Raw genomic sequence first — 13163 nt, 5'->3', positions numbered from 1 at the left:
TGCAACCAAAGAGTTCAATAATCCCTGCATATTCAATCGAACGAATCACGGTGACCGTTCGATATGACACGATCCCTGCTCTATTATACCCAAAGTATCCATTTTTACCCCTCACAGTACATGATATTGGGCCTTCAGCCTCCTCCCCACATTCCACATATTTAAAGTCAGTATTATTTTACCAGGGCGCAGACCTAGCCATCTTTACCCCAACCTTGTACAGGGCTTCACCATAGCGTCGCTACCATGTCCTCCTCTCGTGATAATTTACCACCACTGATGAATATTCTTACCATTGGCAATGGAACCACACCAGAGCATGCTAGAGCTTCTACAGAAAAGTCTCCTCGACATTTGTATCCTTCTACCCCTACAAGCTCTCTCCCACAAAACTCTGAGGACTCGATTCCACCAAAAGAGATAGACTCCCAACCTCAACAGGAAGCATATTCTGTTTTCGCCAAAAGGGAAAAGCATATAGCGGTTTTTCTTATTACATTCGCTGCGACCTTCTCTCCCTTATCCTCGTTCATATTCTTTCCTGCCATAAACGCCCTCTCTGTGTCCCTCAACGTGTCAGTGGAAAAGATAAACCTCACCGTCACGTCCTACATGATAGTTGCTGGACTCGCGCCAGCAATCGTTGGTGATATGGCGGATATGACTGGTAGGCGGAATGTTTACCTGCTCACTATATTCATTTATGCTGCTGCCAATATAGGATTGGCGGTGCAGAATAGTTGGATAGCGCTTTTCCTGTTGAGGATGATGCAGAGTGCTGGCGGTGCTGGTATGTTATGCCTTCTATTTCAACTCACCCCCATCCTTAGACTTAGGAAGGTCATGAATGTAGGGTATATTGAGTCCGCTAATGAAGAATAAGCAACTATTGCGATGGGGTACGGGGTCATCTCTGACATTGCTCCACCGTCCGAACGTGGCGGCTATGTTGGCGTGGTACTGTTAGGGTAAACACACATCCTCACTCACTCACCACAAATCGCCTTAAAATCACACCGTAACTCTTCTATCTTACAGTCCCAATATTGCAACTGCAATTGGTCCAATTCTCGGGGGAGCCTTGAGTCAAGCTCCTGGGTGGCGCTGGATATTCTGGATCCCCGCTATAGCTTCAGGGATCTGTCTCTTGCTTATCTCTCTTTTCCTACCTGAGACATCCCGTTGCATTGTCGGGAATGGTTCACGAAAGGTTTCAGCGCTCTATCGCCCAATTTTCAGCTACCACCAGTCGAGAAATTCCAGCACCATGTCAGCCCTTAACGAGGAAGAGATCACCCCGCGGAATTTCCGGATTCCCAACCCTCTAGCGACTCTGAAGATCCTCGTGTCCAGGGACAGTCTTCTTATCACTGCCATATACGGTGTCTATTACATGAATTTTAGCTGCCTCCAAGGGTCCCTATCAACTCTTTTCATTGACATCTATGGACTCTCGGAGCTCAATGCAGGGTTGGTCTACCTACCCTTTGGTGTCGGGTCCTGTATTGGCGCATACTGCTCGGGTATCCCTTTCCTTTTTTCTTTTGACTGCAATAAAATGGCATGTAACTGATCATAGACTAGGAAAGATCATGAACCGCGACTACCACCTGACAGCTCGTGCGCATAATCTGGTGATCGACACCAACCACGGCGACGACCTGACTGGGTTCCCTATCGAAAAAGCTCGTTTCAGGAGTATATGGTACTCCATCTGCGCAACAGGGATCTCAACTGCCGGATATGGATGGTCAATACAGTCCAGAACTGTGAGTAATCTACCCAGCTTTGTAAAGAAAACATCAACTATAGATGCTCACGGACCCATAAACCACATAGCATATAGCTGTTCCCCTCGTTCTACAATTTATCATAGGTTTCGCTATAGCGATCACTTTCAATGCAAGTGTCCACCATTTCACTTATGCTTATTCTCCTGAGGAGGCTCACTAATCTTTATTGTTTTGAACTAGTGCTGCGGTACTCTCCTAACAGACCTGAACCCCAAGTCCCCGGCTGCAGCGCAGGCAGCAAACAATATTGTCCGTTGCTCGCTTGCGGGTGCAGGGCTTGCTTTCCTTCAGAGTTGTTTGGATTCAATGGGACCGGGATGGACGTTTACCTTATTTGGTGGACTATGTCTGGCGTGTCTTGGGTTGGCGTGGCTGGAGTGGAAGTATGGGAAGCGTTGGAGACGGCAGTAGTTCCCGAGGTCGAGTAGCAATATTTATTTAATAACAATATACTGTGAATTACCATAAATTTCATAGTACAAAACCAACCTACAGGGGGATTCATTATAATATGAATGAAGCTTCCGCATTCAATATGTCCTATTTACTCACCTTAAATCTAGCATTCAAAACAAAGCAAAGAAAACAATGTGAGGAAAATAGATTAAAACTAAGACTAACGTCACCAAGGCATCGAAGTATATGGAGTACCATGAATAGTAACATAGGGCTGCGTCAATTGCCCCAAACCTCTGAGATACCTACATAGTACCCTACAGGTGATTCGATACAAGCTAGATAAATAGCCGTGTACCTTTGAAATTCAACAAAGGAGTCCATAAATATAGACTCTTTTTCTATTGATGAAACAACATGAATAGTCGGCCACGTTTACAGCCTTGAGATGTCTTTTTAGATGTATGCGAAGGCGGTAAAAAAAAGGCATACTTTGAGCTAGCGACTGTTCTATGTATCACCTGTGATTAAATTGCCAACACTATTTTTAGGTACTTAAATTCATTCTTCCAAGCTTTATAGCTCGGCTACATGCTTTGCACATCTCTATAGCTGTAAATTCAACGCATCATCCTACTTCGATCCCAGATCTTAGATCTAGAGCTTCATTTTTTATTTGAAAAATTACATATGCATCTTGCAAGACATATACATAGTCGTCCCCCAATGTGCAACCTACAAATTGAAAACTGGCAGTCCAAAATGTATAGTTATGATGTTTCATTACGACCCGGTGTAGCTCACCTGGGCACAGATTGCTAGACTAATGATTGGTGGGTCCTCGGAGCTGAGCCGAAGTGGGTTTGTCATGCCATTCTAGTGCACTTCTTTTCATACGAATGACTCAACCGCATCATACACGGGCATTTCCTAAGAGAGCAGCATTGAAAGCAGAGATCAACATGGCTACAGAGGGGGGATTTGTAATTGTGAAGGCATTCTTGCCCACAGTCCCGCTTCCCGCAAATAGCGAGCGGCCAGCAATAACAACGGAACGCTTACTCCTCCGCGCCCTCCAACCAACCGACTTGGAAGCGTTGCACGTCTTGCGCACACAACAAGAAGTCATGAAATGGACGAGTGCTGGGTGTATCGACGAAAGTATTGAGAAGACCAAATCCAAACTTGATCCTTTCCTACCACCAAACGATCTTATTACCGCCAACTGCGCCATCTGCCTGAAGGAAACGGGCGAGCTTATCGGTATTGGCGGCTGTCATCTTTATCCGGCCACGCATGGGTGGCCTGAAATTGGATATATGCTTCGGACAGATGCCTGGGGGAAAGGCATCGCGACGGAGTTCTTGAGTGCCTGGCTACGATTTTGGTCAGAATTACCTCGGACAGAGCGGGAGGTTAGAGTCCAGAAAGAAATGGTCATTGGAGAAGGTGTAGTGGATGAGCACCTCATCGCTATCACGGAAGCAAGCAATAATGGAAGTCAGAGGGTACTGTTGAAATGCGGGTTTGAGCGATTCCGCGAGTTTGTCGAGGTGGATGATACCAAGACCGTGAATCTTGTTGCTTTCCGTTTTCTTCCAAAGCGGTAGATCTTGCTATACCCTCTCTGTACGTAAAAGATAAGAAATCGTTGATATCACAATACAAAGGTCGAAACCTGATCACATTATCGCAGGATGAGCAAAAGCCGAAGAAAATGCCGTCCAAGCTGCTCTAAGAGGTAAGAAAGTAGTTGCATTTGAGCAGTTCGAGCTCGGCCAAGTGCACGGAGCCTCCCATGATACATCGCGAATCGTCAGAACGGCAAACGCATCGCCCCAATACGTCTCTCTGGCCAAATCCGCCTACAAGGACTGGGCTGACCTGGAGAAGGCTACAGACCAAAAGTTGTTAACCATCACCGGTGGTGTTATGTTTTTCCACAAGCGGACATCATATCTCCAAAGCTCTCCAGGATTGCCTCAACAGGTCTCTGTTCCCGCGCATATATAAAACTAGCCCCTTCTCTTGCCTTTCTCCTCTCTTCCTCTAACCATCTGCGAGACATTTTGTACCATACTCATATATAACATCTGGGTTCCTTTTGTCGGTGTCACTGGAGCGACCAATTGGACCTTGGAAATACCAGCGCTGATGCAGCCCAGAGGCGTCTTTTGACCGAACTTTCGAAAGCCCTACGTGCAAAAGAGCAGATCGCTCACGGATTCCGCGACTGGCTCACTAATTGTGCCAACCTTGTTCATTGGAGTAAGAGGTGGCACAAAGACTATATAGCCTCAAGGTTCACATGCACACAGAGTATCTTCCAGTTAGATTCAATCCTTTTTCCTGGCTCCAAAACCACAACTAAAGTAGCCCAGCTGGCAATGCTCGCAGCGTCCAACCAAACCCTAGCTACCTTCACAAGCCTCGCTCAGTCCACCATGTCCTGCTACGCAGAACACGGAAATAACAACGCCCATGCAGCCCCAAGCAGCTTAGCCAGAAGACAAAACTTTACAAAGCCATCAGTGGCTTCGATGTGTATCCTGTCTAGGACCTTATATACATACCGTCATGGCAATAATCGTACGTGCAATTGTTATTGTGGCATTTTGTCCGAGGTTGCGAAACTTGCCATACCCATTGTTGTTGCCATATAAAAATTCATTGGTGTCAACTTGTGCAATAGGCCCTTGGTCCGTGGCTCAGAAGTCACACCGAGGAGCATCTATGATGATTATGGCGTTGATCGACATGTGCGCCTTTGAGTCGGCTTGCCGCCTAAAGCTATCACTTGTCGCTACGACGCTGCTCCAATGCATAGCTCGCCCAGCACTTGGTTTCCAACTTTCAATCTACTTTCACTTCCTATGCACTTTAATATGGTTTTTTTTTTTTTGTAGAGGGCACTCGATAGATGCAGCTGCAACGCTACTAACAGTTCCCAGTACGAGAATTGATCATCCAACATGGTATGACTACATAGTTGGCGCCGACTTCTATCTCGAGGCTAGCTGGGGTTTTCCTAGCTTTAAATGGGTTTTGGTGTTTAATGTGCTGCTTAGCTTCTTTTTAACGAATGTGGGGAATTGAACAATGTTGATCAGGTCACAGGATCGGTAAAGTGATGCCTTCCATCGTACAATTTGGGGAGGGGATATAATTGGGCTTAGTTGTAGTTATTAGTTAAAGGCAAGATACTTTTTGGGCCAACTACATTTCAAAGATCACGGGAGGCTTAAGCCTTGGAGAAGCTGTTACTGATGCATCCTCCCTCGTTGCACTGGAATCAAGTAAAAAAGAACCAAAATAGACTCAAAGTTGTTAATACATATCTCAACACCAAGACCTGGAATCATCTATACAGTACAGAGTCCCGTCGTTTCAATGCAATCGACCGGATACTAAAAGGAAAAGCAAAATGCAATCAGACAGAAGACGCAAGACGCATCGCCCTACTTCTTCTGCCCCTCACCACCAGGAGCCAGACCCGTAAACGGATCAAGACGCAGCTCCTGAGCTGTGATAGGAGTGTAAGAAGTCCGACCCTCCTGTGCCATCTTCAACCGACGCAACTGACCCGCCTCACCAGCACGACCAAGAATGCCCGCAATAAGACAAGTAGCCCGCAGACTATCGTCGTTCGAGGGAATCGGGTAGGTAACACGTGTAGGATCCGCATCGGTATCAATAACACCGATAGTAGGCACATTGTTAAGCCCGCACTCATGCAGCAAGACAACATTCTCAAGCGGGTTAAGGCAAACTACCAAGTCAGGCTTGAGCGACGGGCGATCAGCAAGATCAGACTTGAAGTTAGGCAATTCCTCGTCCAGCGCGTTGACAACCTTAGTCTCACAGTGACCAAGAATCTGCTCGCCGTTCGTCAGAGAGCCCGGAATCCAGCGCTCGAAGATGTGGTAGCCCTTTGCCAGCGACGCCGCCTTAACAACGGCCCGCTTCTGACCCTTCCGTGTACCGGCGAAGAGGATAAGTCCGCCGCGTGCGGCGACTTCCTCAACTACTTTTGCGGCGCGGCGGAGGTGAGCGGCTGTTACGTCCAGCGAGATGATGTGCACACCCTCACGGATACCGAAGATGTATCGCGAGTTCTGTGGGTTCCAGCGTGAAGTCGAGTGGCCCAGGTGGGTTCCTGCTGCGAGCAGCATTTCCAGGGAGATCTGGGATGGCTTGGGAGGGTTGCGGATGACATTTTCGGGGTCGTATGAGGATTTCACGGTTGTGCCGAGTTTTTTGAAGTTGCTTCCTGGGTGAAGAAAAGAAGTTTACAGTTAGTTGATGTGTTGGGGGAATCTCCGAAAAGGAATTCGCGGCTCACTTTGTGGCTCGTCTGATGTGAACTCTTGTTGTGCGGGTGTGGTGGCCTCGGACTGCGCTTGCACCATCTCAAAGAGAGGATTTTCTGGACGAGAGATCTCATCTCTGATAGATGTCTGCAATGTCTCGACTGGGGTTTCGGGCAACGTCGATTGGAAGCGACTCGAAACCGGGGCTCGTCGGCTCAGAGCAAGGAGCTGGCGGCCTGTGTGATGTTGTTAGCAGGGGCATTGAATATGATAGCGGCAATTGGACCACACTCACTCTGACGCATACAAAGCTTCCGTATAATCATTTTGGGAATGCTAAATTGCAGATATGTTTGACAAGGAGGTTACTAGGGACTTGTCCGCTCGAACTTTTGTCGGTCTTGGCAGTTGATGCCTGAGGCCTTACGCTATTCCACTTGGGGTCGTTGTTCTGGCCTCTCCGCCTCAAAGACCAGTGTCTATTATCATTATGATTTACCTTTTACTATTTAGGCTACAGTTTTCTACAAGAAACAATTCAGCGAAGTAATCATGTTGCAATTCTGAAAATTATGGTCAGATCACACGAAGGTGAATCTCCGATATCCGATATCAACGCAGTTCTGCCATGGTACAAGCTCCTTGGGGGCGACGAAAAAAACCCCATGAGAAATGAAAGCGATCTGGCGGAAGAAAAAAAAAAATGCATGCCGACCCATTGCGATAATAACAGCAAAGAAAGAAATTCATGAAAACCGTGTCATCAGGCAGAAAACGTAAGAGGAAAGTCCATCAGAAACCTTCTACTTCTTGAAGAAGCCACCGAGCTGGTCCATCATGGAGCCGCCGCTGCCACTGTTGGAAGGAGGACCGCCATATTGACCGTTGGGAGGGGGGGCGCCGTACTGAGGAGGAGACTGGTCGTCCTTGTGGCGGTGCTTCTTGACGGCGTCTTCAGCAATGCTACCAATAATGGCTCCACCGATTGTTCCGAGGAAACCGTGGTTGACCTTGTGACCAGCGAAGCCACCGGCGGCACCACCGGCGAGGGCACCGGCAAGACCACGCTCTCCATCCTGGGCCTCACCGGGGGCACCCTGCTGCTCATAGCCACTGTAACCTGTTAGTACATGATGAATGAAGTGAAAGGTAATGGAAGCACATACCCCTGGCGGTTCTGGTCGTGCTGGCCATAGCCTTGCTGCTGGCCTTGCTGGTAATAGTCGGAAGATCCACCCTGCTGCTGGCCGTAGCCCTGCTGCTGGTGTTGCTGACCGGAGTAGTAGTCGGAAGATCCACCCTGCTGGCCATAGCCTTGCTGGCCGTAGCCCTGCTGAGGCTGACCGTACTGTTGCTGTTGCTCGTAACCCTGCTGGCCACCGTATCCTTGTTGGCCACCGTAGCCTTGCTGCTGGCCGTATCCTTGCTGGCCGTAGCCTTGCTGGCCATAGCCCTGCTGGCCGTGGCCCTGGTTGTACTGATCGTAGCCGGACATGATGTAAGTTGAATTGGCTTGATGGAAGATTGATGGAAGATGGAAGGTAGAGTAGTTGAAAAGTGAGGAGTGGTAAGTGATGAAGAGAAGTTAAGTGAGGGGCAACCTTTTTATATGAGGTGACTCCAAGTCACCACAGGGCTGACGGTAAGAACCCCACATGGCAAGCGAAAACTTACGGAACGAGGGGGGGCGCAGCGTTTGGTAAGTGTCAGCCATTTCAGCCCTGTACATCTTGTGCATGTTGTGCATCCTCGTTTTTACCGTCATTTTACTAGTTCGAACTTGAAAATCGAATCCCCCAGAACATCCACAGGATGCAGTCAGCCTGATGAAGTTAATTACACCGCCACACTCCACGCAACCCAATACTGTATTTACCTGTGGCTATGCCAGGCTGAGCCTCGGTTTACCCATTACCAAAGATCGCTGCCCAAAATAGATTACCCGGATCTCTCGGCTTCCACGGATCTTCCAGAATCTCTTTCTCCGCTACTGCACACTGACTCTCGGCATTCTGTATTGGGCCATTTTTATTTGGCTGCCTACGCTAAGCCCCTTTATTTAATTTCTGTACGGAGTACCCAGAACACCCGAACGGAGAATCATTACTACTCCGAACTTTTGAAGATGGCGTCATCCCGATATTATCCTAACAACCTACATTGACATCACGAGTCCCAACTTTGTGACTCTTAAAGAGTAGCTCCAGGAGTCAAGGCTATATATATAGCTGACTATCACCTGTAATGATATCGATGACCCATCGACATTAGGGAGCCCACATATCGTTTGACACGTCAATATATCCAATCCATATCCCCAAAACAAGTCGAATTGCATTGAAAACATGACGATAATAATCGGCCGCGGTTGTAGCCTTGTGATGTCTTTTTAGATTTCTTTTCAGGTGTCTTTTTAGCTAGCCTTTTTAGATGTATGTGAAGACGGTAAAAAAAAGCATACTTTGTGCAAGCGACTTTTCGATATATAACCTGTGACGACGATATGTTCAAGTGACCTTCACACGATGGCAAATCGGGAGGTAACAATATGTAACTTAGAACTTGTATATAATTTGACTTCAGGGATGTTGACAATATATATAATATCTTGAGAACATGCGATAGCATGCGACCCAGAATTACAGAACATTATATGTTGTAAATATAGCCTGCAATGGTTATTAACAAAGGAGATGTCATCAGATCACCCTTTGCGCCAAATGACAACCCCATCACAGCCCATTCTTGAACCCGTGGACCACTCAGGTGCTCTCATTTCTGGGGTGTTGGAGGTCGATCATGATCGACGCATGACTGCTTTAAAACATTTGACTATAACACGGGACCTGATCGGATGACAGTAGCTTGGTCCATTCCCCAGGGTCCTCATGTATATTCCACGTTGTACAGCGTACACGCCGCCCCCTGCGGAGTCCGAGATTCCAAATTACATCAGAGATATATTCCGAATATATGGTCTTGATCGCCATTAAATATGATTTATATGTTTCTAATCTACATTTTATGCTGTACAAGTGCTATAAACTTAAACAAGTCACCTTGATCTCTCAAATACCGCTACTTTGTACATATCTCCGAGATCATTATCAATCCCGAGCCGATCAACGGAGTGCAGTGGACATGCAGAGTATGCTAGACCAATCAAATAACCGAGTCATAGCACTTCGACCGGACGCGCGCCTGTAGTTTGTCAACTGCTCATGTGTGCTCCAGAACTTTATGCCCCTTTCAGCTCTGGCGCCCTTGCTGCTGGATGATCATTGGAATGTCATCTGGTGACCCACTCTTTGCTTTTTCAATGTGTCAGCCCTATTTTTTTTTCTTCGGTGTGAGACTCCATATTAGGATACGGACCATGATTTTCCTGCAATTATAACTAGAGCTAAGGGTAGCCGATCGGCATCGACAAGTTTAAGGGGAGGGTTTTGCTTTTTCCACACTTTTATAATTGCCATTCTTCTTGGTTCTTCATTGCTCCTTTGTCCAGGTATTAGCTATTACGCGCTTACTTTGTATATGACCGGGCTATAGTTAGTCTGTGTGCCAGAAATGCTACTGCAATCGGTCCTCTCAGCTTTGTGCTTTTGCCTCGGAATCACGTCCGCCAAATCACACCCAACGGTCTATATGATTCGACATGGCGAGAAACCTCGGAATCCAAACGACCATGGCTTAACCCCAGACGGGGTCAAGCGGGCACAGTGTTTGAGACATGTTTTCGGTCAAGATTCCGAGTACAACATTGGGCATATCATGGCACCTCGTGTGAAATGGGGTATGTTTATAACATGACTCGAGAGCAAACCAATATCAAAGTGCCGAAGTGAAGTGCGAGGGATATTTAGACTCATAGACATGGCTGACACTATGCTTTCTGTCTGTAGATGGCGCGCATGGCCGTGCGTTTGAAACCGTTCTACCCCTTGCCAACGATCTCGGTCTCACAGTTGACACGCACTGCAAGCGCAACAAAGTGAAATGCGTGGCTAAGACGATCAGATCGTATGATGGACCGGGCAACATTTTGATTGCATGGCGACACTCGAGGATGGGTGGGATTGAGGAGGAGCTTGGTGCTTTGGAGCCTATTGAATATCCGGATGAGCGGTAGGTGATTGTATCTTCATGTGTCTCTGGCTTGCTAGTGTCGGTTTCATATTGAGAGAGACGTGCCTGGGAGATGGTTGCCCCATGAACTCTTCGACTCTTCGACTCTCGACTCTCTTCGACAGAAGCTTGTTTGTTTGCTTTGTGTTATGTCCTAGCACTAACTACTTCAGATTCGACCTTATTTGGACAGATACTTGGCCGTATGGGAATGTGACGAATATCAGAAGCGAGGAATGCCCTGGACTAGATGTTAGGACTGGCCTCGTGGATCAGGTTTGATATAGAGATGGATTGGAAGAATATCCACCTTGTTTGTCATCGAGTATATATTCAAGGACTGGATAGAACAATGCATAATCAAGAGATGCACAATCAGGGAGTCAATAGAAGAGAAAGGCCGAAAAGAGCACAAGGGAAAAAGGATGAATAGGAAGAATAAGGTAGAGGGAACACTCAACCGACCTCCAGGAACCTACATCTCTATCAACGCACAGACCAACCCAGCAAAATCATTGTGTGAAGGCGGTGAACCAGCCGAAGCGGAGACAATTGTAGCGCCAAGATTTCTTCCCCCCAAATTTTTCGTTGCGCTTGATTGTCGAGCTTTCCCATCCAGATTTCAATTTCTGTTTACGGGAAACTATTATGGATGATATCGAGGTTTGTGCACTCGGAGAATGCCCCGCAAGGATTGCGAGCTGACTGCCCTCAAGGAACGGCTGCGCAGCCATGCGCAGGCATTTGACGGTCTGCTGTCTTTGATCCCCGCCAAATACTATTATGGTGAAGAAGATACAAGTGTATGTAGCCCTTGTTGCATTTCATAAGTCGACGGCTATGGGATTGGAGTCAGCTTGTGTTCTTGGCTTTATCGTTCATTCCGAAGATCTCTGTCTGACCATCATCCTCATTTTTAGGATCAATGGCAACGCAAAAAGCAAACCAAAGAACAAGCACGGGAGGCGAAGCGGGCGAAGCTGAACCCCGAAGCCGCTAAGACCGCCAAAGACGTGATGGATGAAAACGCACGCAAGCGAAAGCGGGAGGACGGCACCCTCGAGTCCGACTCGTCCGACGGAGAGATGGGTACAGAGACCCCTAAGGAAGGACTGAACCGCGGAACCGCCAATATCAAGAAGCAAAAGCAGGTAGAGAAGACCGATAAGCCAGATACTGCCAAGGCAGCAGAGGCTGAGGCACGGAAAAAGCAAAAGGAAGAGAAGAAGGCCCAGAAGAAGGCCGCCCAAATGGAGAAAAAGAAGGCCAAGGATGCTGCTCGGAAGGAGAAATCTCAGCAGGTCAAGAAGCCATCGACTACCCCAACTGAGGGTTCGGAAAAATCTGCAACCAAGCCTAACGGCAACGTAGCCAAGGACACTGAAGCGTCTGAGGATGAGGAGGATGACGACCACGAAGACGACGGTGTTGTCGAGGAAGGGTTCTCCATTGAGTTCAACGTTGAACAGGAAACCCCTTCTTCTGCCCCTTCTACCACCGACTCTCCTAGCCTCGATGCCTCAAATCCTCAATCCGGCACCTCCTCCACTTCCTCCACCGTTCCTCCTTCCGCCTCCACCGAAGCCAAATCCTCAGAGCCCAAACCTCTCAAGCACACACCCGAAGAGCTGAAGCAGCGTCTACAGAAGCGTCTAGATGAGCTCCGGGCCAAGCGTCACGCTGATGGACTCAACGGCAAGCCTGCACGCAACCGCCAAGAGCTGATCGAAGCCCGCCGACAAAAGGCCGAGCAAAGAAAGGCACACAAGAAAGAATTGCGTGAAAAGGCCAAGATTGAGGAGGAAAAGAAGAACGATGAGGCCATGGCCCGCCGCTTCTCGCCCGGTGGCTCCGGATCGCTCCTGGCCTCTCCCCGCTCTCCTGCCGAGTCCGTCGGCTCCGCCAGCAACAACTTTTCCTTCGGCCGTGTGATGTTCACGGACGGCCAGCAGACAGATCTTACCGGAACCAATGTGCGCGAAAAGCCGAAGACCAACGGCGCTCGTGACCCGGCTGCCCAGCTCAAGGCTGTCGAGGCCAAGAAGGCCCGCCTCGAAGGGATGGACCCCACCAAGCGTGCCGATGTTGAAGACAAGGACCTCTGGTTGAACGCCAAGAAGCGTGCCCACGGCGAGCGTGTCCGCGACGATACCTCTCTGCTGAAGAAGGCCCTCAAGCGCAAGGAGACGGCCAAGAAGAAGTCTGCGCGCGAGTGGAGGGATCGTATCGACACCGTCGCCAAGTCTAAGGAACAGCGCCAAACCAAGCGCGATGAGAACCTTCGCAAGCGCCGGGACGACAAGGGCACCAAGGGCGGCAAGAAGAAGTCTAGCAGCAGTGGAAAGAAGAAGGCTGCTCGTCCTGGATTTGAGGGCAGCTTCAAGGGTGGTGGCAAGAAGAAATAAACAAGCTTCTATCTGGTGGCTTAAATTTATTTCGTTTCTCACTTGCTTTTACATCAACCCGTCTTCTTTTATATTCTTCTTTTTCTTTTCTCTGCATACCCTTCAAATCGGTCTTTGCCTCTTGGATGTAA

General features: G+C 48.3%; 6 protein-coding genes across 6 annotated transcripts; 4 read left to right on the top strand and 2 right to left on the bottom strand.

Annotated features, from left to right (window-relative positions):
* Positions 1 to 246: 246 nt before the first annotated feature.
* PEX2_099380 (Major facilitator superfamily domain, general substrate transporter) lies at positions 247 to 1876 on the top strand (the record flags this gene model as incomplete). Its single annotated transcript, XM_016747208.1, has 6 exons — positions 247 to 667; positions 722 to 790; positions 884 to 968; positions 1039 to 1523; positions 1585 to 1769; positions 1847 to 1876. 6 exons carry the CDS (start codon positions 247 to 249, stop codon positions 1874 to 1876), a joined length of 1275 nt encoding a protein of 424 aa, XP_016601906.1.
* A 1275-nt stretch (positions 1877 to 3151) lies between these two features.
* On the top strand, positions 3152 to 3799 carry PEX2_099370 (GNAT family N-acetyltransferase; the record flags this gene model as incomplete). Its single annotated transcript, XM_016747207.1, has 1 exon — positions 3152 to 3799. One exon carries the CDS (start codon positions 3152 to 3154, stop codon positions 3797 to 3799), a length of 648 nt encoding a protein of 215 aa, XP_016601905.1.
* A 1848-nt stretch (positions 3800 to 5647) lies between these two features.
* PEX2_099360 (mitochondrial 37S ribosomal protein uS2m) lies at positions 5648 to 6825 on the bottom strand (the record flags this gene model as incomplete). The annotated part of the gene is made up of 3 exons (XM_016747206.1): positions 5648 to 6459; positions 6532 to 6735; positions 6795 to 6825. 3 exons carry the CDS (start codon positions 6823 to 6825, stop codon positions 5648 to 5650), a joined length of 1047 nt encoding a protein of 348 aa, XP_016601904.1.
* A 477-nt stretch (positions 6826 to 7302) lies between these two features.
* On the bottom strand, positions 7303 to 7994 carry hel10 (putative high expression lethality protein Hel10; the record flags this gene model as incomplete). The annotated part of the gene is made up of 2 exons (XM_016747205.1): positions 7303 to 7612; positions 7666 to 7994. The coding sequence occupies 2 exons, from the start codon at positions 7992 to 7994 to the stop codon at positions 7303 to 7305; spliced, it is 639 nt and encodes a 212-aa protein (XP_016601903.1).
* Positions 7995 to 10147: 2153 nt separating this feature from the next.
* PEX2_099340 (putative phosphoglycerate mutase family protein) lies at positions 10148 to 10631 on the top strand (the record flags this gene model as incomplete). The annotated part of the gene is made up of 2 exons (XM_016747204.1): positions 10148 to 10295; positions 10405 to 10631. 2 exons carry the CDS (start codon positions 10148 to 10150, stop codon positions 10629 to 10631), a joined length of 375 nt encoding a protein of 124 aa, XP_016601902.1.
* Positions 10632 to 11307: 676 nt separating this feature from the next.
* PEX2_099330 (putative 60S ribosome biogenesis protein Rrp14) lies at positions 11308 to 13032 on the top strand (the record flags this gene model as incomplete). The annotated part of the gene is made up of 2 exons (XM_016747203.1): positions 11308 to 11430; positions 11548 to 13032. The coding sequence occupies 2 exons, from the start codon at positions 11308 to 11310 to the stop codon at positions 13030 to 13032; spliced, it is 1608 nt and encodes a 535-aa protein (XP_016601901.1).
* Positions 13033 to 13163: the final 131 nt, after the last annotated feature.

This window comes from Penicillium expansum (assembly GCF_000769745.1).
Source record: "Penicillium expansum strain MD-8 chromosome Unknown contig353, whole genome shotgun sequence".
Lineage (NCBI taxonomy): Eukaryota > Fungi > Ascomycota > Eurotiomycetes > Eurotiales > Aspergillaceae > Penicillium > Penicillium expansum.
Note: the sequence above shows the minus strand (reverse complement) of the source record. Positions and strands in the feature narration are given on the sequence as shown.